The sequence below is a fragment of the Myotis brandtii genome, unplaced genomic scaffold (assembly GCF_000412655.1).
Source record: "Myotis brandtii unplaced genomic scaffold, ASM41265v1 scaffold18, whole genome shotgun sequence".
Classification (NCBI taxonomy): domain Eukaryota; kingdom Metazoa; phylum Chordata; class Mammalia; order Chiroptera; family Vespertilionidae; genus Myotis; species Myotis brandtii.
In genome coordinates, this window is record NW_005356674.1 from 1,807,385 (window position 1) to 1,832,664 (window position 25,280).

At 43.3% G+C, this 25,280-nt stretch overlaps 1 protein-coding gene across 2 annotated transcripts; it reads right to left on the minus strand.

Moving 5' to 3' along the window:
• Positions 1-2,669: 2,669 nt before the first annotated feature.
• On the minus strand, positions 2,670-20,651 carry CLDN18 (claudin 18). Of its 2 annotated transcripts, none has more exons than XM_005863531.2 (5): positions 16,236-16,456; positions 7,992-8,156; positions 6,753-6,870; positions 3,557-3,667; positions 2,670-2,852 (listed from the first exon to the last, which is right to left on the minus strand). In XM_005863531.2, exons 1-5 carry the CDS (start codon positions 16,453-16,455, stop codon positions 2,681-2,683), a joined length of 786 nt encoding a protein of 261 aa, XP_005863593.1. In that variant the 5' UTR covers position 16,456; the 3' UTR covers positions 2,670-2,680. The 2 variants fall into 2 exon arrangements, with proteins under 2 accessions (XP_005863593.1, XP_005863594.1); XM_005863532.1 differs by lacking the exon at positions 16,236-16,456 and adding an exon at positions 20,432-20,651 and having other exon boundaries at positions 2,681-2,852.
• Between the last annotated feature and the right edge of the window lie 4,629 nt (positions 20,652-25,280).

The following is a 25,280-nucleotide window of genomic DNA, read 5'->3' on the forward strand; positions in this document are numbered from 1 at the left end:
TTGTTAATTCTCCCTGGAAGATATTTTCCCCCTATTGATTTTTAGAGAGAGTGGCAGGGAGAGACAGAGAGAAAAACGTCAAAGTGAAAGAGACACATCAATTGGTGGCCTCCTGCATGTACCAGACCAGGACCAGGGCCAGAGATCCACTCTGTAACCAAGGTACGTGCCCTTGACTAGAATTGAACCAGCGACCCTTCAGTCCGTGGGCTCACTCTCCAATCACTGAGCCAAAATGCCTAGGGCAGTACCATGTTGTTTTAAGTATTATGCTTTTTGGCTTAATAAGCAAATATCTTTTTTGTTTAAAGTAGATTTACTCCTTTCCTTGCTTCTTTCTTTCCTTCCTTCCTTCTTTTCTTCTTTCCTGCATATGTATGTGTGTATTTTGCCTGGTTAGTGGGATTCACTCTGACAAGGTGGAAAGAGAGTGATATGTGGAGCCAGACCCACCCTGGTTGGACTGTCTTTCTATTCGCTATGTAGCCTTGGCATATGGTGACCAGATTTCCTATTGCTGGGGGCCAAGGGGTTCCCTGGAATGCAGGACTTTCAGTGCCAGCAGAAACGCTCCAGGGAGATGCACTCAGTTTTGAGGTGCCAAGACTCCCACCTCCACTTCCCAGAGCTTAGAAAAAAAGAACAGAAGCTGTCCAAATGCGAGTTAAGTGTTTTTAATATTTAAGTAACAAAACATGCAGGTCAATATTCAATGCATATACAATGAGAGAGCAACAAAACAAAATTACAAAACACAGTCTAACTACTTGGAGACTTTTAAACAATTAAGTGTTACACAGAGAATATGCTAATTAAAACCCAACAGAGCCACACCCCAGTGTCTCACACCCCACCAGGGACTTTCTGGTGGCAGGAGGGAGAGAGCTCATTGTGCCCCAACGCTTTCAACTCCAATCCTGAGGACTCCTAACAATCTCCATGCCCTAGATTGCTCAGCTTCCTCTTCCTCCACCCCCACCCCCACTTTTTATTCTTGAATTAATTTATGTGTTCATCATTTACCCCAGCTTAGACAACGAATTCCATGTGTACTCTATTTGATTTTATCTAAAACCATTGATAGCTCAGTCAGAAGGGTCTCTTAGTGAACACAATTCATTGTTGTTTAATGGGCCCTGGTCTGGTCTTTCCCCAGATATAGTCTGTCCAGCCTAAAGATCCTCTGAATATTCACCCATCTTCTTGGAGGTCACTTTTATATGCACTATTGAGTTAGGACATGTCTTTTCCCTCCCCCACTCTTCCACCCCCCAAAATAATAACTCAATGGTCAGATCCCCTCCACCCTTACCCATACCTCAGTTTTCCAGGGGGCCTATTCTAGCTCTGGTGCTGGGATGGAATCCTGGTGGCCTGGAAAGAATGTAGGCTTTCTGCAACTCTGATGTAAACACAGGGAAGGTGTGTGGCTGCAAAGAGCTTTCGGCTCTTAAACATTCAGTGGTCTAAACACTGTAGGTCAGTTTAGTGAAGGGAACTGCTCTTTGGGTAACAAAGCTGACCACAGTGCCAAGTAAGTCTACTGTCAGCCAACAGTGGCCTGTAGCCCTGCAAATGTGGACATGTAGCACTTGGAAACATAACATTAAATTCATGCTCATCACTTGAAATAACAACAACAACAAAACTAGTTCAACTCACTTCCTAGACCTGTTGTGTTCCATTATTTGGTTTTTATATGGGTTACACTGAGTCTATCATTTTCATCTGAGTCCTGGAGACTTCAAAGAGAATTAGGATCAGTGAACATTTTATGAAATTTGGACTTAAGTGTGATTTTCACAAAGTACAATATAGACAACATCAAAGTAATTAGTTTTTCATTTTTTTTTATCTATGCGTTGCAGTGAGGCTAATTCACAGAGATGGTGTATCATTTTACTAATACATTATTTATTCTAACTATATGTAGAATATCAAATATATTTAGAGAAGGAGAAAACAACAACAACCTCTTCTCGTTCTTCTAGGGATGCTTTCTGGCCTGTGACAGAAGGGGGACTCACAGTGGGGGGCTCAGAAACCCTTGGGAGAGTCTTGCTGGAATGAGCAGATGCCAAAAGAAGTGGAAAAGCTTGGTTGCTTTCTTCAAACTGAAATCACTTTGGTCCATTTAAGATCACAGGATAAGAAAACTCAGATGATGAGCTAGAGACATTACAAATATATTTCCCCTCTCTCCTCTTCTCCAATCAGTGTTTGTAGAGGCAAAAGTAGCAGGAAATGATATCTTTTAACAGACTCTCTTTTTTTCCTTTCAGAATTGTTCTGGGGGGGGGGGGGGGGGGGTATAGATCATCAATGGGCTATTGGCTAGAAGGAGGAGGGAGAGTCTGTCTAAATCATTCAAGTGTCAGATAGGAATTCAAACCATATTCTATAATCAGATTAGGAAGATATTAAAAAAAAAGAAATAGAGGATTGGAAAATGTGAGCTATAGGCTCTAATTCATATCTGATACCTTGTTGTTTTGTGATGGAATATTTAGAGATATAGACATGTGGCTAAGACCATCTGGCCTCCCCATAGGTGAAATCAATGCTTTTCTAACTTCCAGCAGGGAGTCAAAAGCCATCAGGAATCAAGGTAAAATGTCCTTGTTTTTTGGGTGAGCTCTAATTGGGGTTTTCTTCTGCCCATGTCAAGTGTCTTGGAGTGCTACACGTAGTCATACTTGGAAGGATGAGATTGTACCTCGTCCTCTGTGCGAGCACCCCCATCGTATATCTTCTTGTTTTTGGTGGTGGGCCCAAAGCCAGAGCTGGCCTTGATACCTCCGGTCTTATAGGCGACATTGGGGCCCGAGGCATGATAAGACACGGCTCTGTAACTGAAAGACAAAGAAACATTCCAGGATCATAGATGTATTTGGTAGGAGGACAAACCACCTCATTTACCCTGGAACGTGACAGTTTTAGCCCCGAAAGTCCAGTGTCCCAGGAAACCCATAGACCTGGGCAGTTTATGGGTGAGGTAACAGAGGTCCAGAGAGGGCAAATGATTTGCTGGCAGTCGCAGGCCCAGTTAACAGCAGGACCAGACTGTGATCGAGGTCTTCAACTCCGGGCCCATTTATGGAGCTACAGCAGTACTATTGGCATTTGGGCTGTATGCTTCTTTGCTGTGGGGGCTTGCCTGTGCATTGTGGGATGTTTAGCAACATCCCTGGCCTCCCCCCCACTAGATGCCAGTATCATCTATCCCTCCACCCACCAAAGTTGTAACAATCAAAGTGTCTTCAGATGTTGCCAAACATCCCCTGGGGGCAAAATTGCTCCAAGCTGAGAGTCATTGAGTTATAGTATAGTGGAGCCAGAGGGAACTCCTGGATGGTTTCCCCCCTTCAAATAGGATCGCACCTAAATGTGCTCAGGTAGAAATATTCCTATTCCCGTTTTTTCTATCCCCCATAAAAGAGAAGGTTCATGCTCAACAATGTTATTCCATATGCCTGGACTGACCATTCTGGCTGGGAATTATATGTTAAAATGGACCCAATCAGACCTCTGATTACATTGGGATGGGGAAACTCACGTGGTTTCATGGGGTGCCAGGCCCCGGCAGGCGATGCACATCATTACTCCCCCAATTAGCGTGAGGCCTCCAGCGACCCAGCCCACGAACAGAGCTGAACCAAAGGTGTACCTGAGTGGGGAGATGATGGCTATGAATGTGATTGACTCAACTCCCCAGGTTCCACCCACTGCATCTGGCCATGCCTGTCCTCTCTGTTTCCCCTTTGGATTCTACACCTATCCCTGCCCATGCCCCCTGAACACACATGCCTTTGGGTCACAGCCAACTGAACAGGTGCCCTGGAGCATAGCATCGACACTGAGCTAGCCAGCAATACAGCTGCAGGATTCTTGGACCTCTTAGATCACTGAGGTCGCCAAAGGGGAGTGGCTGGACAGTTTAACCAGAGAAGTTTGAGAGAATCGGTCTCAATTTCTGAAGGAATTTTGTCCCTTGAGTTCTTATTGTGGTCCAGGAAGCATTCATCTCACCTACCTCACGTAATCCCGGCAACCATCCGTGTAGGGAGGAGTACCGTCTTCATAAAGAACTAAATTGATGTGACCATCTTATAGATGAGGAAATTGAGGCTCTGAGAGGCTAATTAACTTTTCCAAAGACCCAGGAAGAACATGGCATTTCCAGGATTCAAATGCGGGTCACTCTGCCTCCCTAGCCGTCACTGTTAATCATAAAGTACACCATCCTCTGTGCATGAGGAATGAGGTCGCCTTCCTCAACTTAGACACTCTTTTATTTATTTATTTGCCCATTTTATTTATTAATTTTTTGTTAACCCTCACCCAAGGATATTTTTCCATTGATTTTTTTTAGAGAGAGTAGAAGGGATGGGGGAAGACAGAGAAAGAGAAACATCCAGGTGGGAGAGACACATCAATTGGTTGCCTCTGCACTTGCGCTCTCCCTGACCTGGGGCCGGGGATCGAGCCTGCAACACTCTATCCACTGAGCCAAACCGGCTAGGCCCTAGTCGCTAGGGTACCTTAGACACTCTTGATCAAGGTTAGCAACCGTATATACCTATCTGGGACAGGTAAGAAACTTAAATGAGCAAAGTGGGCTAGGTGTAAGGAAATACTTCACTTTTTTAACTCTGTTATATGGAGGGGAAAACCATAAACGTGATGATAAATGATTTCAGAGTGGGGCATTTGAGAGTAGTGGGGCTGTGGCAACCTGGAGAGTGTGAGCCCCAGTTAAAAGGGCAGCTGCCTCTCAGCTGCAGAGATGTTGCCCTCTGAGAATGAGGGCCCAGTGCTGCCAGCTCTGATTTTTTTATAAGAAGGTGAAAAAAATAGACCCTTGTGTGTATGTGATGTAAGTGTGTTTGCATTAGAAAATCTCTGTGTCGCAGGTACAATGGTGCTCTGCCCAGTTCCCCTTTGTCCCTTTATCCATTTCTGTGTCTCTCCCCCAGCTCCTGTGTTATTTTGCCTTTACCTGCCGGTCCCTGTGACTCTCCCTTGAGTTCTGGCTTTGGTTCAGCCACTGGAGTCACTTTCCCCACATGCACAGAGGCTGGCTGGTGCTGAAATATGAAAGACCCCACAGGTCCCTAGGATCAGGCTGAGACCACCCTTCCCTGTTCTGCTTGTCCCAGGCCCTAATCTGTCTCTCTGTCCTTAATACATCACTCACACACGGATCCTCAGGATCTGTTTCTGAGCAACCCAACCTGAGACCCTTCTAACTTTTAAAAGTTGGTTATAAAATGAGATGTTTAGGCGAATACAAAACGCCTTGCAAGCTGTCTACAGGGCAAGGGCAGACAGTATGTAGCTCTGGTCCAGTTTAGGTTCTGCAAGTGTTAGGGGGGGCCTGGGCGGGGCAGGAACCAAAGCCCCATCGATTGACTACCAAGATTTTTCTTGGCAGCTGTGCTATCTGTATAGAGAAGATGAAAAGAAAGAAAGAGAGAAAATGCTGCCCATCCATGGAGGAAAAACCTCAGGAGGCCAACTGGAATCCTCTGATCTCAATTTCAGGACTGAAGTTGCCTGTGAGGTTCTAGGAGATGGTGTGAGAGGGTGATGGCACACATTAGCGCTGGGTGTCAGGTGGGTGGTAGGTGGCCCCCCTGGGCAGGGACGTGACTCTAGGCACATAGAAACTGTGGGCAAGGTGGGCTCTTCTGATTTGCCTGTGACGGAGGGGCTTTCTAGGACATGGGACTTTCTATGCTAAAACTGGGAAAGCCCCAGGCAAACCAGAATGAGTTGGTCAACTTACTTCTGAGTTGCTCTTGTAACCAAGAGAACCTGGGGGACCATGGAGGCACATAAGGGCAGCTACACTTCCTTGAAGCAAAGCAAGGACATGGATGGGGATAGGAGTTCCAGGGAAGCCAGAGAGTAAATGGTTTTATCATGTCCTTATACCCTGTCTGTATCCCATAATGGTGTGGCTGAAGAAGTACCAAGTGTATTTACTCCAGAGATGACCGGTTATTAGCTATAATATTTGCATTGCTCTCTCAGAACAAGGTCTTTCTCCTTCAGGGATTTGCTGCTGCTTCTTACTATGAGTAATGTCCCTTTGAAGTTGCTAAATGAATACACATGTTAGAATTGCTTTTTCATCTTTTAAAAGTTCTGCCCTCCTTCAGATACCAATTTATAGCGGGGTTTCATGTCCTTTTGCTACACCATAACCTCCATAAGAATTGTGAACTTGTCTTTACCCCAGCACTCAGAACAGTTCCTGGCCCACAGTAGGTGCTCAATACATTTGTAAAATCAATGAATTCATGAACAAGAGAAAGAGTCAAGCCAAAAGAGGATGAAACATTACTTTTCTCACCTAATCTTGCTCGGTTCTATTCAATCTTTTACCTGTCCCTAGCCGGGTTCCCTTCATGGACTAGAGATATGGGTTGATGCTCATTTACATGCCTTGGTTATTAGTGCCACTTTCATGGCCACCACAATGGGGTCTGTGTAAGAGTGTTAGATAAATATCGTGAACTGTCACTGTATTTCAATGCAAATGTCAGATCAGCCTCAAGTCATATCACCAAAGATATTTCACTGAAATGAAGGTTATGAATTTACAGATCATTGTTGATTTATGATATGGCATGGTTGCCTCTGATAAATTTTTGCTATTTCAGGCACTGACAGTCACATTAGGCATATGTGTTTAATTGGATTTTTACAACAATATTCACCATGGAATCCTGAGGTTAGGAGGTTACCTGGTTTGAACAGTCTGCACCATTCCACCCATGCCAGAGTACATGTTAGCTGTAGACATCCAGAAGTTAGTAACCAGCATGTTGGCAAACACGGACACTCCAGCGATTGCACAAAGACCTGTAGATAAAGAACAAGAAAGCTCTGGAGTCAGCTTTAAAGTGACCACAATGTTTCTGAGGCAATGTATACTTAAATGAGTGTAGAGGAATAGGCTTTAGAACATTCCATTCCTATAACAGACAGTTATTCCAAGCATTGACTATTGAAGTCCCACTATGTCCTAGACATTGTGCTAGGTGCTTGGACTCTCTTATCTCTCTAATTATGGAAGGATTTGAATATGTGCAGAAAGAGATTTTGCATGTATTTTAGAACCAATGGTTAATAGTACAAACATTTGGGGCCTGGTTCTTTGACAATGTTAAGAACTCTTCTCTTAAAATCATTCTCTAGAATCTTACCAAAATAATGCCTTTTGGGGTTGAGTCACATGACTATCTTAGGGTTGTGAATCCTATAATAAAAGGCTAATATGCAAATCAACTGAACAGTCACTATGATGCGCACTGACCACCAGGGGGCAGACACTCAATGCAGGAGCTGCCCCCTGGTGGTCAGTGTACTCTCACAGGGGGAGTGCTGCTCAGCCAGAAGCTGGGCTCACAGCTGGCAAATGCAGTGGCGGTGGTGGGATCCTCTCCCGCCTCCACGGCAGCACTAAGGATGTCCTACGGCTCCTGGACATCCCCCGAGGACTCCTGGACTGCGGGAGGGTGCAGGCTGGGCTGAGGGATCCTCCATCCCTGCACGATTTTCGTGCACTGGGCCTCTAGTCTCTTATAATGGGACTGGGGTGGCAGCTAAGAGGGACATTAGCATTCATTATAATTTTGCCAAACAGAGGTGGGGAACCTCTGGCCCAAGAGCTATGTAATTTGGTCTGGCTCTGCCAACGCAACAGCAGATGGGACTCGAAATTCAATAAATCCAGGAGCTTTTTTCATAATAACATAATTTTTAAGTTGATAATTTTGTATGGCCCGTGAATGATATTATAAATATCCAAATGGCCCTTGGCAGAGAAAAGGTTCCTCATCCCTGCTGTAATCCTAGTGTGCAAAGCTCTGAATTGTGCTCAAGCTATGCTCAATAGGAAGAAGCAGTGTTTCCTCTGCCAGAATGATTTTGACATTCCCAGAAGCACGTCTGACAGCAGGAACCCCAGGCTCCTATTTTACCTGAGATAATGAACATGATTCCAGAGGTCAGTGTCATGTTGGCTTTGGCAGAGTCCTCCATGCTGCCAATGCGGATGCACTTCAGGGCAAAGATGGACACCAGGAGGCCGATGGCACCCAGGACGATGCCCACGATCATCAGGGCTCGCACCGCCTGCAGCATGGCTGTGGGTCAAGGGGCAAGACACAAGCAGACAGACAAGATCATCACAACATGATTGATCAGGCTCTGGTTTAATAAAACCCAGCAACCACAACCAACCAGTACTGAGTTTCTGAGGAACAGCAAGTCCATAAACCATGACGTGAACCTTGTTATTGTCAAGGGATGTGGAAGTGTGGGAAATGCAAAACCATCACTTACAATCCTCTGATTGATGAAGGACATGCATGCAAATGCGTGTAGAATGAGAAAATTATGGACAGTTGGAGCTGGGAGGGCCCATGGAATTTATCTATTTCATGTCCTTATTTTAAAGCTTGATATTCTGGGGACCAGGAAAGTGAAATGGTGTGACTAAGGTGGCATTAAAAATTATTGATAGAGCTTATAGTAAAACTGGGTTGCTTTGACTTCTAACCCAAACATCTGTCGTCTCTAGTCTTTCCATGAGGGCTCAATGTTTCATATAGTTGTGTCCCCTTACGAAAACCCAGTATTCATTTATAGCATATAATGAAGTAAGGTCACTAAGTGATATAACAAGGGCACTGTATTTTTGCCTCCTTCCAAGGGGGTGACTAAGGCCATGGTGAACTGTAAGTTTTAGGTACTTATAAAAAGGTACTATATCAATCTCAGGCCTTTCAACATGACCACACTTTACCAGCAGTTTCCTTTTCAGGATCAGTGGAAGTTGTAAGTCCTGCTGGGGCTCTCCTGCAGTGACCTTTCTTTTAAGGACACCCTAGAAACCTTCAATGATTTCTAGGGTGTCCTTAAAGTGCAGTGATTAATGTCAACAGTTTTCTACTTAGCCCCATGACTAGGCACAAGATGGCAGCAATTAACAGGACAGACATGGTCTTTGCTCTCATGGAGGTTCTACCAAAGTGGGGAAAGACAGTCAGTAAACATGTCCATTGCAAGCATAATGAATCTTACAAAAGGAAGGCTTAATGTCTTCCAGAGAGAAAGGCTCCTAGCTTAGAGAGTTCTAGTAGAGCAGGACTAAAGAACTGTGTGGAGCAAAGCAGAAAGCTCCATCCTACTCTAGTCATGGCAATGAATGAAATATATTGAAAAAGGATAGGGAGATCATGGGGAATTCATTAAAGAGCCTTATGCAGTATCTGAGGAATGGAGGCCCTTTTCCACCAGGTATTTCCCTGTGGAGAGACAATGGTATCCAGCTACTCTAGTTCTGTGCCACTGACCTCCATTTATTATTATTATTATTATTTTATTTTTAAAAATGTATTTTTATTTATTTCAGAGAGGAAGGGAGGAGAGATAAAAACATCAATGATGAGAGAGAATCACTGATTGGTTGCCTCCTGCATGCCCCCTACTGGGGATCAAGCCTGCAACCTGGGCATATGACCTGACTGGAAATCAACCTGGTGACCTCTTGGTTCCTGGGTGGATGCTCAACCCTGAGCCATACCCGGCTGGGCTGACCTCCATTTATTAGCTTCTGACTCTCTTCTCTATAAAAAAACTTCTGGTTTTAACTTTGCTTCTCTCCTGGGAAGAGGATTCTACAAGCAGCCATGATCAGTCTTGGTCCTATTAGCAACTATAGTTTCAAAGTAGATGTTTTGGTTTATGGTATGGATCAATCATCTGTGATCTGACCATTCCTGGGAGAATTGATCACAGTGTCATCTTGGACCTGCAGCTGAATTCTGATGCTAGAGCCATGGTAACCCCACTAAGGTAAAGAGAACTCATGAGAGCCTTGGAGTGGCCCTTGAATCCATTCCTAAGACAGGAGGGCTCTAGTGTGTCACCTGTGACCTCCCAAGACTTGCCTGATGGCTTTGCTGGCCCCATAGGATTTTGGTAACAAACATCCTGTTCATTTCCTTATTGGCAAATGCAAGCATGTGTCACCTACTAGTGTATTCATTTCCATCTTTCTAGCACATGTTGGTGTACTCCCATAGTCAAACAACACATTCATATGCTCAACCAATCAAGCATCCAACTAGCTAACCCACCAAACAATAATTAACCAAGTAGTATAAAAGATGTCTTTTTCTCATTCTATTAAAACTTACTCTTATCCCACACTCTTGGAAAGGATAGGGTCATCGAATCTCTTTTGATTGAGTGATTCTAATATTTGATCCTGAAAACATATCACATGTGTGCTGTGGCTATGGCTGAGGTACGTGACCTTCCCTGACACTGTTGGATGAGAAGGGAGGGCAATGCTGGCAGGTGGGAGGTGGAATCACTGTGGGCTTGCTGATGTGAAGAGTTGCTGCTGGTGTGCCATAGGAGCCCCTAGGTACTGGAGCTGTGGCCAGATTGTCCCAGTCAGCCTTTGCCTTAACTTAGGCTTTCAGATGCCCTCTTGCCTCTGCTGGGGTCAGGTTTGCACGACAAGTCCTCATTTCTTTCCAGCTCTTTCTTGACCTTTGGATTTCTGATGAACACTAGAACCTGCTTTGAACCAGGGGTCCACCCAGATCTTGAGCTCCTTTTTATATCTGGAATCTCCTTTTAGCTTACTCCTACCCCTTTCTTTTAGCCTGCAGTTGGAAAAGACACGACTTTGTGTTATATCTTGTGGGGCCATTGTCAGAACCACAATTCAGTCTGGATGGATGGACCAAAGTCTTCCATGCTTTGGAGACCCCTTGGGAGGTTCTTCTGAGAGTGGACACTGTGATGGAGGCAGATGCCAGGAAGTAGGAGGAAATGTTCTCCATTGCTCACTGCTAGAATTCCCCTATGTCTAGTAATAACCACGGTGATACATGGTTGTGACCCGAACTTCCTTTCTAGTTAGAAGATTTTACCAACTGGGATTCTAATCCTTTTCCATAGACAGATAACAAGAGAAACTGCTCCTAAAGGAGGTAGGTTTCTCTTTTAGCCACTCTGTCTCTTATTTGATACTAGAGGCCCAATGCATGAAATTCGTGCAAGGGGTTTGGCCCTTGCAGTAGCGGCGGCTTGCCTCGACCCTCGCAGCCCCGGCTTCGTCTGGAAGGTTGTCAGGAAGGTCATTTGGCTGTCTGGTCTAATTAGGATATTATGCTTTTATTATTATTGATTCTGAGCAAGAGGCATAGGCTTATCAGCCGATAACAGATGAGTCAACGGGTTCTATAGATTGATTCCTCACACCAAAGGTGTGACTATAGAATTCTTTTCAATGAACAATGAGGCATTATCAGAAGGGTGGGTAGAATTCAGGGCGGATAGAAGCAAACAGAAAAATGGGAACTTTATGGGTGACTGCCCTGCTATCTCCCTGTTGCAAAATTTCTTATTCCCCTAAAATGAACTGATAAGCCAGGTGCCTTCAGGTGTGGTTCCCAACCTGGGCTGCACCTTAGCATCTCCTGGGGAAACTTTTAAAGAAGTATTAATGTTTTGGCCCTACCCCTAGAGATTTTCATTTAGTTGTTTATTAACAAAATTTCAATTGTTTAACTTGGGAAAATTGACCTCAAGGGAGTTCAGGAGGAGGTGCTCAGAGTGGGGAGTTGAGAGGAACTGAGTGGCTGACATCACTGAGCTGGCTAAGGGTGAGGGTGGGGCTGATGACACAGCAAGTCCCCAGGAGCCAAAGGCCCCGACCTGGGGCCTTTGATAGGGCTGGTAGAGGAGGGGAGCCTGGAGGAGGGAAGTCTGAGGTGAGACCTCAGAGGCAAGGCCCCTCAGAACAAGGTGAAAGGCCTAGATTTTCCATAGATCCCAGGGAACCAATAGGGAGGTCTTTTGTATCTCGAGAAATCCTACAGAATGGGTGCTGCCAGGTAAGTTGTTAGGCAAGTAATGTAACTTTACTAAAACCTAATTTCCTACACTCTGGAATGGGATAGAGATATCTTTTGCATAGAGGTATTGTGAGGATCAGATGCGAGTTGGCACCAGCATAGAACTAAGCCAGGTTCAGTAAATATCAGTTCCCTTCCCGTCTTTAAAAAGAAGTTACCTCTCTCCAACTCCTCATGGCTTTGGCTTGGACTAACTATGTACAAACCTGAATCCTCTCTCCTGGTGACAAAACATGGTTGAGGATTTGAAAAAGCCATGGGCGAGGGAGTATAAAGGGCAATAGGGGAAGAAGATTTGAGAGAGAGAAAAAAAAGGAAGAGAAAGTTCTAGACCCAGGAATGAGGGAAGATCAGGGAAAATGGGCTCAGGATCAGCTGGCAATGAACAGGGGAGGTGGCTGATGGATGAGTCAGTGTAGGTGGCTAACATCTTCATTGACCTTTCTTTTCACCTCTAAGGTGGGGTCCAACTATATAACTTTCATAATGGGAGGCCCCACCACAAAGTGATGCCCCTCCAGTGACTAGCCCATGCTCGGGCTTGAAGCTTTGTGGGTGACTGCCCTGCTATCCAAGCAGCAACTTCCACAACCACGAGCTGAGGAGGCATTCAGATTCCTACATAACTTTGATCATGAGAAATCAGGGCAAGCATTTTTATATCCAAGATACAGGTTCTCTTGGACTTTGTAGATGTGTCCTCAGTTCTCTGTGGGATTTCCTTCCATGTACAATAGTGTCTACACATTTAGATGTTTGCCCACATATTTAAAAAGGCTAACACATCTTTTTTTTTTTTTTTAAGAAAGGAATTGCAGCTTGACCAAAAACTAGAAGGCTCCTGTAGATCTCATTTCAGCTTTACAACCAACTTATAATCAGTTCACCTCCTAGCACCAGTTTCTTCTGCCATACATGGGGAAAGACAAGCTGGTTTTACATGATGATGAGCATTAGACTTTATGTGAAACAGCCAATTTTAAGAAGAAGCAAACAGGGCAGCTCCTTTAGAAAGGATCCTAAGAGCAGTTTCATAGTTTTTTACCTTAAGGATTTTTGCTTTAGATTTTATCAAAGATTTAAACCATCTCCTTTTCTGCCAATTCAGTCCCACGAAATGTCTTTCCTGGCTTTTGGTGGAATCCTGTTCCCCTGACCCAGATGGGCAGGGCTCGGGTACACCTTTTCAATGGCTGCCTCAGTTTCTCAGCTTTTGGATTTGTGAGCAGAGTCATGAGGGCAGAATATGCTCATTGCTATCAGAGTGCTCTGGGTTTGGTACAAAGGTTTGTGGGATCCTAGTCAATATGAGGATGTGAAGAAGCTTCAGGGAAGAGGTGGTACTTGAGCTGGACCTCGCATATGGGAACATTTGGGGTGGTGGTGGTGGTGGGGCATTTGGGCAGTGGGAACAATGGGTATCCAGGACCAAACCCAAAGTATCGTTAATGGACAAGGAGAGACAGAACTTGACAATGACCAGAATCGAGAGAAGATTTCCAGGAAAGGAGGATATAAGCATAAGTCAGGAGGAGAGATGAAAGAGGCAAGAAGGAGAGGACCTGATCAGCTGGATGACCAGACAGGATGGTGTGGGGCCTACAGAGCTCTGGTGGAGAGGCCGGCCTTGAACAGGAGAGAGAGAGGGGATCTTGTTCCACAGAGGGTAGAAATGTCAAGGGGGAGAGGAGCAGAGTTTCTCTCAGTAAAACCGGAAAGACAAATGGGTTTGGCCAGTGGTTGGCAAACTCATTAGTCACCAGAGCCAAATATCAACAGTACAAGGATTGAAATTTCTTTTGAGAGCCAAATTTTTTAAACTTAAACTATATAGGTAGGTACATTGTTATTAACTTAATTAGGGTACTCCTAAGGCTTAGGAAGAGCCACACTCAAGGGGCCAAAGAGCCGCATGTGGCTCTCGAGCCGCAGTTTGCCGACCACAGGTTTGGCCAATTAGAAGAGTGGAAATATTTGGGAGCTCCACATATGGAAAGATAAAGAAAGAGCAAGAGGTTGATAATGTGGTGAGGTTCCGTGAAGAGGTTATGAAGCATAAAGTCATGGGATGTCATGCCTTAATTTTGAATATGAGGTCAGTCATTTTTATTCATTTAACAGTTCAACAATCCATGGTCTTGCAAGTCCCTTCTGACCTCTCCCCTCACACTACAGCATGTCTCTCCTTCATAGGGTTCCTCTCTTCCCTCTGGCCAGGTTCGCCCTCCCCTGCTTCCCTAAGCAGGTCTTCCATGTAGTCTGTGGTCCTGTTGATCCTGCAATACAAGTAGCTTCCAAAAATGGAATAAATAACCCAATTCTTCTATTCTGCCACCCATCTTCTATTTCCAAAAATAAAGATGAATTAGTTAAATTGCTTTTCCTCTGCCACCCATCTTCTATTTCTTTCCAAAAATAAAGATGAATTAGTTAAATTGCTTTTCTCAATTCAATTTCAAGGGCTTTGCAGGTTCTTAACAGTTTCATGCACATTTATTTCCATCTATCTATTCACAAGGTGTTTGTTTCAGAGGCAGAACCCAACACCATTTTCCTTTCCTCACCAAACTCATATTCTGGACACTCCTCAGAGCCATTTAGCCTGACCTTTTATTTTCTCTTTTCTTTCTTCTTCTTCTTCTCCTTTTTTTTTAAACACAAGTAGAGCTCCCATAATATCCTATCATGTGTATTTAGTTCATCTTCAGGGGTGAAAGGATGTCACTTTTATAATTATATTTAAATTCTGACATTATTATAATATAATTATAGTTCTATAATTATATATTTTTTATGGATGGATGGATGGGTGGACTAAAATAGATGAATGAATGAGTTAATCATTTAGAATAAATGATTCATTTCAAATCATTGAAGAGTGAGTGAATAATTTTTGCCAGTTTCTTCATCCTGTATACCTCTAAATTTCGGAATGTATTTTCTGAATTTAAACCTGAACCCTGATGGAGAAAATTTGAAGTATTATCTACTCTACAAGAAATCTATACTCCAAATGGGGAGGCAAGTTAAACCATAGAAACCAAGCCATAAAAATGAGAATCAAGTGAAAAATTACGGGACATAAACTTTGAATGCTGCAGGCATTCAAGGAATGGTGAAGTCTGTCCTCCAGTTCAACATACTTGCCACTTACTCCTGATCCAGTAGGATAAGGAGAAGGTAGAGCAAATAAGAACTAAAGTAAGTGCGCCAGGCCATCAAAACAGGAGGAGAGTTGAGATCAGAATGGGGTTAGGAGGGAAGCTCAGGACATTGAGCCCTTTTGTGAAGTATGCGTTCATCCATTGTTCACTGTCCTAACACATGCCTGATGCCTGTGATAGCTATTCTTAATGTGTCAACTTGGCAAAGCTGCAGTACACAGTTATATAGTTATACTTTGGGTTTCATTCAGTGAAGTATGCGTTCATCCACTGTTCACTGTCCTAACACATGCCTGATGCCTGTGATAGTTAATGTATCAACTTGGCAAAGCTATAGTACACAGTTATATAGTTATATTCTGACATACATTGTTTTTTAGGAGTGCATACCAGAACTTCTCACCATAAATGCAGAAAAAGACTATAATTTAATGGCTATCTATCTATATATTTAGCACCTACAGAGACCCAACTTTTCAAAGAAAAATTGAATAAAAAACACATGCCTGATGCCTGTGATAGCTATTCTTAATGTGTCAACTTGGCAAAGCTGCAGTACACAGTTATATAGTTATATTCTGTCATACATTGTTTTTTAGGAGTGCATATCAGAACTTCTCACCATAAATGCAGAAAAAGACTATAATTTAATGGCTATCTATCTATATATTTAGCACCTACAGAGACCCAACTTTTCAAAGAAAAATTGAATAAAAATGAAATAAAATTAACTCAACTTTTTGGCTGTAAGAAAATAGTCACCATCCTACTTTCTTATTCCTATGTATGTGCAGGCAGGAGCAAGTCACATGCACATACATGCACACAGTTCATTTCCTCCTTGAGGAACCCTAGTCTGTTCTGGTGTCATGCGCATGCCCTTACATCAGACCCATCCTTTTCGTGACCTGCTCCCTCACTACCAGTTCCTTTGACGAGTATGAATTCTCTGATTTTTCTCCCCTATGATATCGCCCTCTTTGACTTGGGGCCAACTCCTGCTGGTCACACATTCTGTTCTTAGCCAAACCTGTTCCCAGGTTTCTCCTGGCTGCAGTGGGAGCTCGCAGCCCCTTCCTGCCCTCACCTGGTGGGGCCCCCGGGGGTCCTGCCCAGCGCCTACCTGGAAGGCCCAAGATGGTGAAGAAGGGCCGGCATTCGGTGAACCCTGAGCTCTGCCTCACACAGCTCCGCCAGAGCCCTTCGTACTGGAACACGGAGGTGACCGGGCTGTCGTACAGGTCCTGGGTGCTCCACATGTCCATCCCCGTGGCGGTGATGCAGCCCGCCAGGCCCAGGATGGACAGGAGGAAGCCCACCACTTGGCATGTGGTGGTGGACATGGCTTTGGGCCTCTGGCACTCTGGCCTTCGCCTTGGGACCAGCCGCCGCCTTCCTCCGGTGGAAGGTGTGCGCCTACCGTGCTCCGGAGGGGAGCCGCTCTAATCAGATGGTTTCCCTCGGCTCTTGGTGTTTGCTCACAGTGTTTTCCTTAGATAGTTCAGTTTCACTCTTGGTTCAAGGGCATTATTTTCTCATTTGTTAGGGAAGCGGCCCCAAGAGGCACTTGTCCTGCTGATCTGCGCTGGCACAGCTGGTTTGAGAGCAGGGCGGGCTGAGTGGACACCCTCCCCCGAGGCCGTGCCCCATTCCTGGTTCTGGCTCTGCCCCCAGCACGCCACCCTCTGGGGAAAAAGCTGATGTGTCCACCGCTGAGAACCCCCACAAGCCCTTCCTTTAGGCCTTGCTCATCTCAGGAAACCACCTGGCTGACCTCACTTTTGAAAAATGGCCCAGGAATCTCCATCTTAAACCAGACTTTCAGATTTTCTCCTCACAACTCCTAAACCACTTTTCCTTTATATCTTTTCATTTTAATTTGACAGCAATGGGCAGGGCAGTGTTACTATTTCCCACATATATTTTTTTGGGGGGGTGAGTCAAGTGAGGTACAAATAGTTCCAGGAACTTGTCCTAGTGAACCACAGATGCTTTAAGGCAGCAAAGGTGGAGCTCCCTGCTCAACGTCCTCTCTGGTGCTCTTTCTCTATTTCCATATAGAGAACTAGGGTCAGACTAAGTTGTCCCCACTTTTGAGAACAGGAAGCCAAATCCTAGAGGAATTGGGATGAAAGGACATGAGGCATCCTATTGACCCCCACCTCACCCTTTCACTCATGCCACAAGAAGCACATGAAGACCACGTGGCAGTCACAGAAGCTTCCACAAAGGCCAGAGAAGGGACTCCGGCTGGCTGGACCCTGATGGGTTACTGAGAGGCCTAGGATCTGCTCCTGACACTATCACTAACGCATGCTGTGCTGGGTGATTTGAGGCAAACTGCTGAGCTTCTGCAAGTCACAGTGTCTTCATCTGTAACATGGAGACTAAACTAGGACACTCCTTTCACATTTTACATACAATCTTCTACATTTTGCAGAAACATTTTCACTGCAATTGATGAAAGTATCAGGAATTATATAATCTCGCAAAAGAGAGACTTGGCCAGAGATCAGCCATTGCATTTTGTCTACACATTTATTTTTTTTAGAATTAATTGAGCTGTGCATTTTGCCTCTGAATTTAGATACATTTTTATTAGAATTTCTCTAAATCTATATTTCAAGGCCCCGAAACACACACACACACACACACACACACACACACACACACACCTCTAACCTGGACAGGTTCTCCAGGAAACAAGGCTGAGCAACTGGACATTTCAATGTTATCTTGGGTGCACCCAACCACCGCTCTCAGGACTTTATTCCCAGCAAACACAGAAAGCAAATATGAAAGGTCTCCTTCCTAATTTGAATGGAGGCAACACTTCCCTCAACCACACGCCTTGCTTTAGGTTCTGTGATCAGGGTTAGTAGATAATGAAGTATGAGCCAGAAATCCCCCAAAAAGAGAGTAAGCAAGAGTCATATATGACCCACCTGTGGGTCGCGAACAATGAAAATACATCCTGCATATCAGATATTTACATTACGATTCATAACCGTAGCAAAATTACAGTTGTGAAGTAGCAATGAAAATAATTTTATGGTTGGGGGTCACTACAACATGAGGAACTGTATTAAAGGGTCACGGCATTAGGAAGGTTGAGAACCACTGACTTAAGGTGATAAATAGTGTTGTTGTCTCTGTACCTCTTGAACTGAGCTACAAGACCAAGTCTAAAAGGTAGGGAGGGGACAACTAGCAAAAGTGACTATGGTCTCTGCTGGTGGGCAGGGATTGACCAATTCGTTTGGAAAATGTTGGAGTAATTCAGTTATGATTCTGTCACTGTTTCTGTGGGCAAAGTCCATTTTACTTATTTCAACCAAGACACAGGGTTTTTACTCATAAAGAGAACTATAAGAGTTTGGTTTTAAGTTGTTCATTTTATGACTTTTGTCTAACAACCCCCAGCACATTGACTATAATATCACTAAAATAATAAGCTGATAATGAAAAAATTAAAAAATAGGTTATTACAAGTTATCTATTCTCACTCCCATTTCCCTATGCAAATGTTTTTATGCAAAATTTCAAGACAGGGAAATATTATTTAGGTCTAATGAATCGAGCTTTCTTTCTTGTTTGAGATGGTGACTGTAACTTTATTTTTTGGATGAAGGAAAGGTTAATTTTAAAGAATAAACTAAAGCCACCCCTATGTAGGCAGAACACTGAATGAGTAGAGAGAAATTGTAAGTCTACATGCTTTTTTATGTGAAATAAACATTGACTATGTTTTACAACATCTGGAAGATGGGATTTTTCATTTTCTGGAGTTTCTGTGCTTTGAAGTGAGATGACCACTGTCCTAGTTGCCATTTCCAAAGAGTGAATAAGGTCCGCAGGGGAAAAGCTGGCTTCCCCATTCATGGCAATAGGTGTTTTTTTTAAAAAAAAATTAAATGTAGATCTAACAATACTGATAATTCATGGTTTGATTATAATAATATGTAATGATAATTCGTGGTCTGATTCTGTTTAACAATAATGTAATAATGTTGGTACTACTTCGTTTAATCATTTTAAAAATGGAGCACATGTTTTGCTGACTTCTTAGGGAAAATCATCCCTATATTCAGGGTTAAATATGGTTCTGGCAGAGCCATTTCAAGTTATAAATTTCCAGGAGCTTATATTATTTTACCGATATTGGAGAATAAACTTCCCTCACCTTTGCTTTACCAATTTTTAGGAATATAAATATAAATCATGCATGGTAGTTAAGCAAAAATGGTGGTCTAATGGCAATATAAAATAAAATATGGGAGGAGTAAAATTAGTAAGCTAGTAATAAAAATAATCAATACATCTATTAATTTAAAAATATATTATCACATTGTACAGGGTGGGGCAAAGTTAGGTTTATAGTTCTTCATTAAATAATGTAATAATTAATTAATAAATAATAATACTATTTGAATAAACTCTGTGTTGCACAAACTCACAACGGTATACCTACTTTTGTACCACCCTGAATATCTCTAATTTCTGATTCCACCTTTTGGTGCTCATAATAGAAAATTTGTAAGTAGTGATAATTTTAACAAATCACTCATAATTTTAAATCCTAGACAAAATTTGTAATACTTCCTTTTTATCCATTCTCTGTATATAATTTTTACCTGATTAAAAAATCATACCATTTGATGTTTTTCTCTTTTCACTTAATTGCATACATGTACAACCAAAGCTTTGTAAACACCATTTAATATATTTAATGTTAAATGTTTAGTTTGATATGAGTAAAATAGTATTTTAATAGGAGCTTATTAGTAGTCCATTACCCAGAAGTGCTATTATTTATCTAAACATCATCTATTTCTTTTAAAACTTATTTTGTTTTTAATTTTTTTTTTCAATTATAGTTGACCTTCAACATTATATTAGTTCCAGGAATACAGCATAGTGGTTAGACATTTACATGACTTACAAAGTGATCTCCCTAGCAGCTGGGACCAGGCACAAGGGGGCCTGGAGAGAGATTCACAGTCCCCAATTCAGGAAGGAGAATCTTGGGGCTAAAGTCTGGGCCCCCTGAGTCCTGTTACTGTGGGTGATTGAGAATCAGTGCCATTGCTCACATAGAGCTTATTTTTAAAATGTGCCCCTTGGGGAGAATTGGGCACCATCCAGTGAGGGGAACAGGAGCCCTGACAGTGCCAGAAAGCTCCTCTCCCTAAGGTTTCTGTGGTCTTGTTCTTACCCTGGTGGTGGGGGCTGTTGCTTCTCCCTTCCCAGCAGTCCCTCCATGGTGCCTCAGGCAGAGGCCCAGTGGCCCCTCCCAGCCTCCCAGCCACCAGCCCTTACCTGGCAGCCCCAGCATGGTGAAGTAGGCCCGGCACTCAGTGAAGCCAGAGCTCTCTCGGACACAGGAACGCCACAGCCCTTGGTAGTTGAATACAGCTGTCACCGGGTTGTTGTACAAATCCTGGGTGCTCCACTGGTCCATGCAGGTGGCAGCAATGATGCCCCCAACCCCAAGAAGTGAAACCACAAACCCCAAGCCCTGGCAGGCGGTCACGGCCATGGTGGGGTGCAGCGTAGACACAGGGCACCACACAGTTCTGAGAGTGTTGAGTGTAGGGAGAGAGTTTTCTGGGACAGACTGGTGCATACGTCACAAATGGGCCGTGAAATGGAGGAGGGGACTCAACAGTGCCACCTGGGCTCAGCCTGCTCCTTTATCTACCTAGGTGAGATAATTTCCACAACATGGTACCAAGACCCATTTGTTTTCCACCATATGTACACTCTCCTCACTGTTTACCTTTTGAGGGAGTTTCTTTCCTGATTAGCCAGGTTTCCTTCTGTAGAGGGTAAAGCAAGTGCAGAGGGCACTCTTGGAAGGCCCGGCAGGTTGGCCAGTCAGGGCCTCTAGGAGCTAAAGCCACGAAATACTTGGAGATAAACGGGCTTCATCCTGTGGCCCTCCCAAGGTGCCATTGCCACTTTAATTTAAAAACTTAGGTAACACTGGTTATGAGGCAGGATGAAGTACTCGTTAATCATGGCAGTTAAGTTCTAGAGTCACCAGGAACACTAAATTAGCAAATACTGAACCATTGCCCCTAGGGAAATACAGGGTTAGGTTCCTGCGAGCCTCTGAGGGTCACAGTGTCATCAACTGATCAATAAATAATCTTGTTTTGTGTGTGTTTCTGTTTAAAGATACCCAATTTAATATTTATTGTTGATTCATTAACGTTGACCAACAGCACTGTAACTCATGGCTGAACGAAGCTTATATATCACATGATTTTCCCGGAAAGGCACAAAATAGCCTTTTTGCACTGGGAGACATTAGACAGCAACTTCAGCACTAAGATTGGGGGCCATTTTAAATAGAGAAATTTATTTCACAGAAATGTGGAAACATGGCACTAAATGTGAGAAGGACACCTGATGACAGTAGGAGAGCTGAAACGAGGGGGCAGAGCTTCATCTTGTTCCAGGGCAGCTGGGAGCATGCACTTCTAGCAGCTCAATGCACGTGTCCAATAATGACCGAGGAAGTGTTTTGAGTATTGATTTTGGGGTATAATTTTAGTGAGTAGGTAAATTTGCAAATATGAATCTTCAAATAATCAACTGTAGTTATTTGATGGGACTGAGTAGTTGACGTAGTCAAGCTGTCTGCAGCTTCTGTGGCTTTGACTCAGCCTCCAGGAGAGAGATCATGGAGGAGGAAGGCAGCAAAGGGAAGCAGCAGGAAGGCCCTGGGCTCTGGGGCTAGGCAGCCCGGGTTCAATCCTCACTCCACTGCTGACTAGCTGTGTGGGACCACAGCTAAGTCACTGAACCTCTCTGAGCCTCATTGTCTTCATCTGTAAAATGAGATGATACCCATTTTATCTTCCTGGATTGTTTTGTAGATCAATTGCGTTTATGCATGCGAAATGCTAAGCATTGCATGTGGAGCAATACACTCAGACGATTATAGCAAACACAAAGCAAGAGCAGAGGTCATATCTTGGTGATGTACTCGGTCATGGGGCTGTCTAAAGTCAGAGCACACATTCAAACTCCCAGTAATGGGGTAATTGTGAAGCCTGAGATGAGAAGAGAGAATTCTGACTTAAAGTGCCCTTCGGTGACTGTGAGACTTGCTCCTGGTACCTCTGCCCCTCTGGCTGCCAGAAGTCCACCTTAGCCCTGTGGCCAGGGGAATACTCCTCATGTCTAACCTTCTGTCCAGATGGTCAGTATTCAAGGATTATTGGGAAACTTGTAGGAATTTTTATTTTATTTTATTTTTTACCAGTCTGGGAAATAGGGGCAAAGTATTTTATATATGTCCGATAACACGTGAAGGTGTTCATGTCCTAACTCTGGCATTGTTGTAAGATTTTACTTATGCCATTCAATCAAAATTGGCCTTCTGTTTCCCAGAGAAATAAAGACTATTTCTCATTGACAGTATAGAAAATATTTTGAGAAATAACAAACTGAATACCACTGTGTCCAGAGGTCTCCAAGCACTGAATGTGGGCTCTGAAAAAAACAAATTCAGATTTCCGGAAGTGAGAGAGCCAACCTGTTTCTTCCAGGTGAAATGTCCATCCCAGATTCTGTAGGAGAAACTCAGCATGTTCTTGACATGAGCTCATGTTGCCAAGTCAGAGATGACTCAGAAAAATGACCACTGAAACCTGATTTTCAGCCTAATATGGGTGTTCCAGGCATATTAGCCATGTAGTGACTCATTTCCATTTGGTTTGGCTTGTGGGAGGAACAAGATAATGCTCCCCTGACTGTGGACAGGGGTATAAATGATTCAAGTACCCACCCCATTTCAGTCGCAGGAGTTCATTCGAAAGCCAATAAGCATGGCCAACCAGAATACCACCCAGCATCCATTGGCTTTTTAGATCTGGATGTGTTTTTGAGTCTCAGTTTGAGTGTATAAACTTTTAATAAAAATATGCCTAGTATATTTGAAAAATAATTGAACATTACACATCCTCTCAGGCAGGACAAAAATTAGGTCCCTATTTGTCTGCCAAACAGAATTTTAGTTGGAAAACCCAAACCTTGTTCCCTTTGGTGATAGAGCAAGATGCAGCAGAAATATGGACACTATCCATTTTGTCCATGTTTCTCCAACATATGCCAAAACTTCTGAGACAGAATCAGCCTTGGCATGGGTGTGATGACATCTCGGATGACCTCACTCCTCTGATCTCACCTGTGTATCTTTCTCTGAAGGCTTTCCTCATTGACGTTCAGTGCCCCAGGCCCCTCACATTTTCTCTCAGATCTAAACTCTGCTATTGTTATTAGGAAAGAGATGTCCTAAGCCTTAGCCTAAGGCATGATGATTAAATGGCAGGCTTTAGTTTGTAACCTCTTGTGGACTCTTTGTATTTTACCCCATGAATCAACGTCTCCTGGCTCCACCTTAAAAACAAATCAAACAAAACAATGTCTGTTTGCTGATGGTTTGGTGATCCCAGACTTTTGGATTGTATGAATGAGTGAATTTTTATACAAAAGATTTCAGGACCTAAAGAGGACTGCCAACTTTTCATTATGTCCAGTAAGAACAATAACTAATTAGCATAATCACCATCATTCATAAGAGAAAGAATATTTTAATATAGAAAAGTACAATCTCAATAAAGAACAGTCATGGACAGCTAGGACATATATATTTGTATTTATGTTCTACATGGTCCTCCATTTTTCCTCATTTCTTTTCAGATAAGAAAACTGTTATGATGGACCAGCATGAGTTCAGAAGCCTGGAGCTGGAGGACTAGGAGCTGCCTTTATCCAGTGAGATATTCACTGTTGAGGTGCATTGAGGGGGAGCAATGCCAGGATATAGGCATCAGAAACATGACTCTTGAGCTGAAGGTAAGAGTGAATATTTTGGTGATTCTGAGGGGAGGTGATGACTTTGAGAGAGGATGTAGATGAACAAAGAGAGGAGGTCTCGAGGACTCAGGATGATCTGGTTGAAGGGGCAGGGAATGAAGTGGGTGGAAGTGGATGGGCATGGTATGCCTGGTGAAAAATCTTTCACATCAGGCATGGAAAAGAAAGGAAGCAATGAAACATCCCTAAGGACAGAGACTATGACTTTACAAGGGACTCTAGAATGTTTTTTGGACAGGGACTAAGAATCATCATTGATTGATTGATCGACTGATTTCATGTGATTGATTTGATTCATTTCATAGATGCATTTATTTAAAAAGCAACTGTTGAGTCAGACAGTGCACTAAGCACTGGGAATATAGAAATGAATAAGATACAGTCCTTGTCCCCAGATATGCATAGTCGTTTATACATGATATCATGTGTGCTACTATATGTATTACATTGTAAAACAACCTAACATGGAAATTAAAGGAAGATAATACAAAAATAATTGTAAATAGAAGTTCTGAAATTATCTTCCTGTATGCCAGTGGATTGTTTGGTCTGTACCTGGGCTGTGTGTATTTCCTATTTAGAAATTATTAGCCCAAAACAGCTGTGAGCACGTTGCGGGAGACTGGCAACTAGGAATGATGATGGCTTTGGAGAGCGAGTATTACTAGAATACTGAGGAATAGACTTGGGCTCAAAGAGAGGTGGCCCACGTTTTGTGTGTCAAAAGACACCATCAAAAAAGTAAAAAGACAAGCAACAGAATGGGGGCTGTGAGAAATCATCTTATTTAAAAATTTGAAATCAAAATTCCACTTGGAAGAATAGAGGTAGGCTAAAGGAATATATACTGCTATCCTTGGTGAAAGATTTCTGTATGTTGGGCGGGTAAAAGGGAGTGTGATGATGCTTTAGAACACTCCGGAAAGATCCTGTGTCCTGACTCTGTTTTACAAACTAAAGGGTTCATGTACATGAGCTGAGGAGGATGTTTCCCTTCTGACCTCTAGTTAGTTGACATAAAAAAAATTAAAATGTAAAATCAAATCACCTCTAGTTAATGAATGCAAGCAACAAGATGAGAAGAAGCCCATTGGATGGGCAGTGGTTGGGGTGATGGTCACTGAGGTTTTCATTGACCCACCAGCACACACCTTATCTGAGCCGACACTCAGAATCAGGAAGCCCTGGTTCTCTGTGTTTCCCGCTCTCAGGAAGAGAAGGAGACGAGAGAGCAAACAAGTGGGAGGGCTGGTTTCTGTTTGACTAGCTGTAGGTGCAG

What these genes read in the sequence shown, in the direction of transcription:
- CLDN18 (XM_005863531.2), bottom strand. Translation starts at nt 16,455, where the DNA reads ATGTCCACCACCACATGCCAAGTGGTGGGCTTCCTCCTGTCCATCCTG. An exon ending in CACCATCTTGGGCCTTCCAG is followed by an intron (nt 8,157 to 16,235) that starts GTAGGCGCTGGG and finishes CTTGACCCACAG; the next exon opens with CCATGCTGCAGGCGGTGCGA. An exon ending in AATCATGTTCATTATCTCAG is followed by an intron (nt 6,871 to 7,991) that starts GTAAAATAGGAG and finishes CTTTATCTACAG; the next exon opens with GTCTTTGTGCAATCGCTGGA.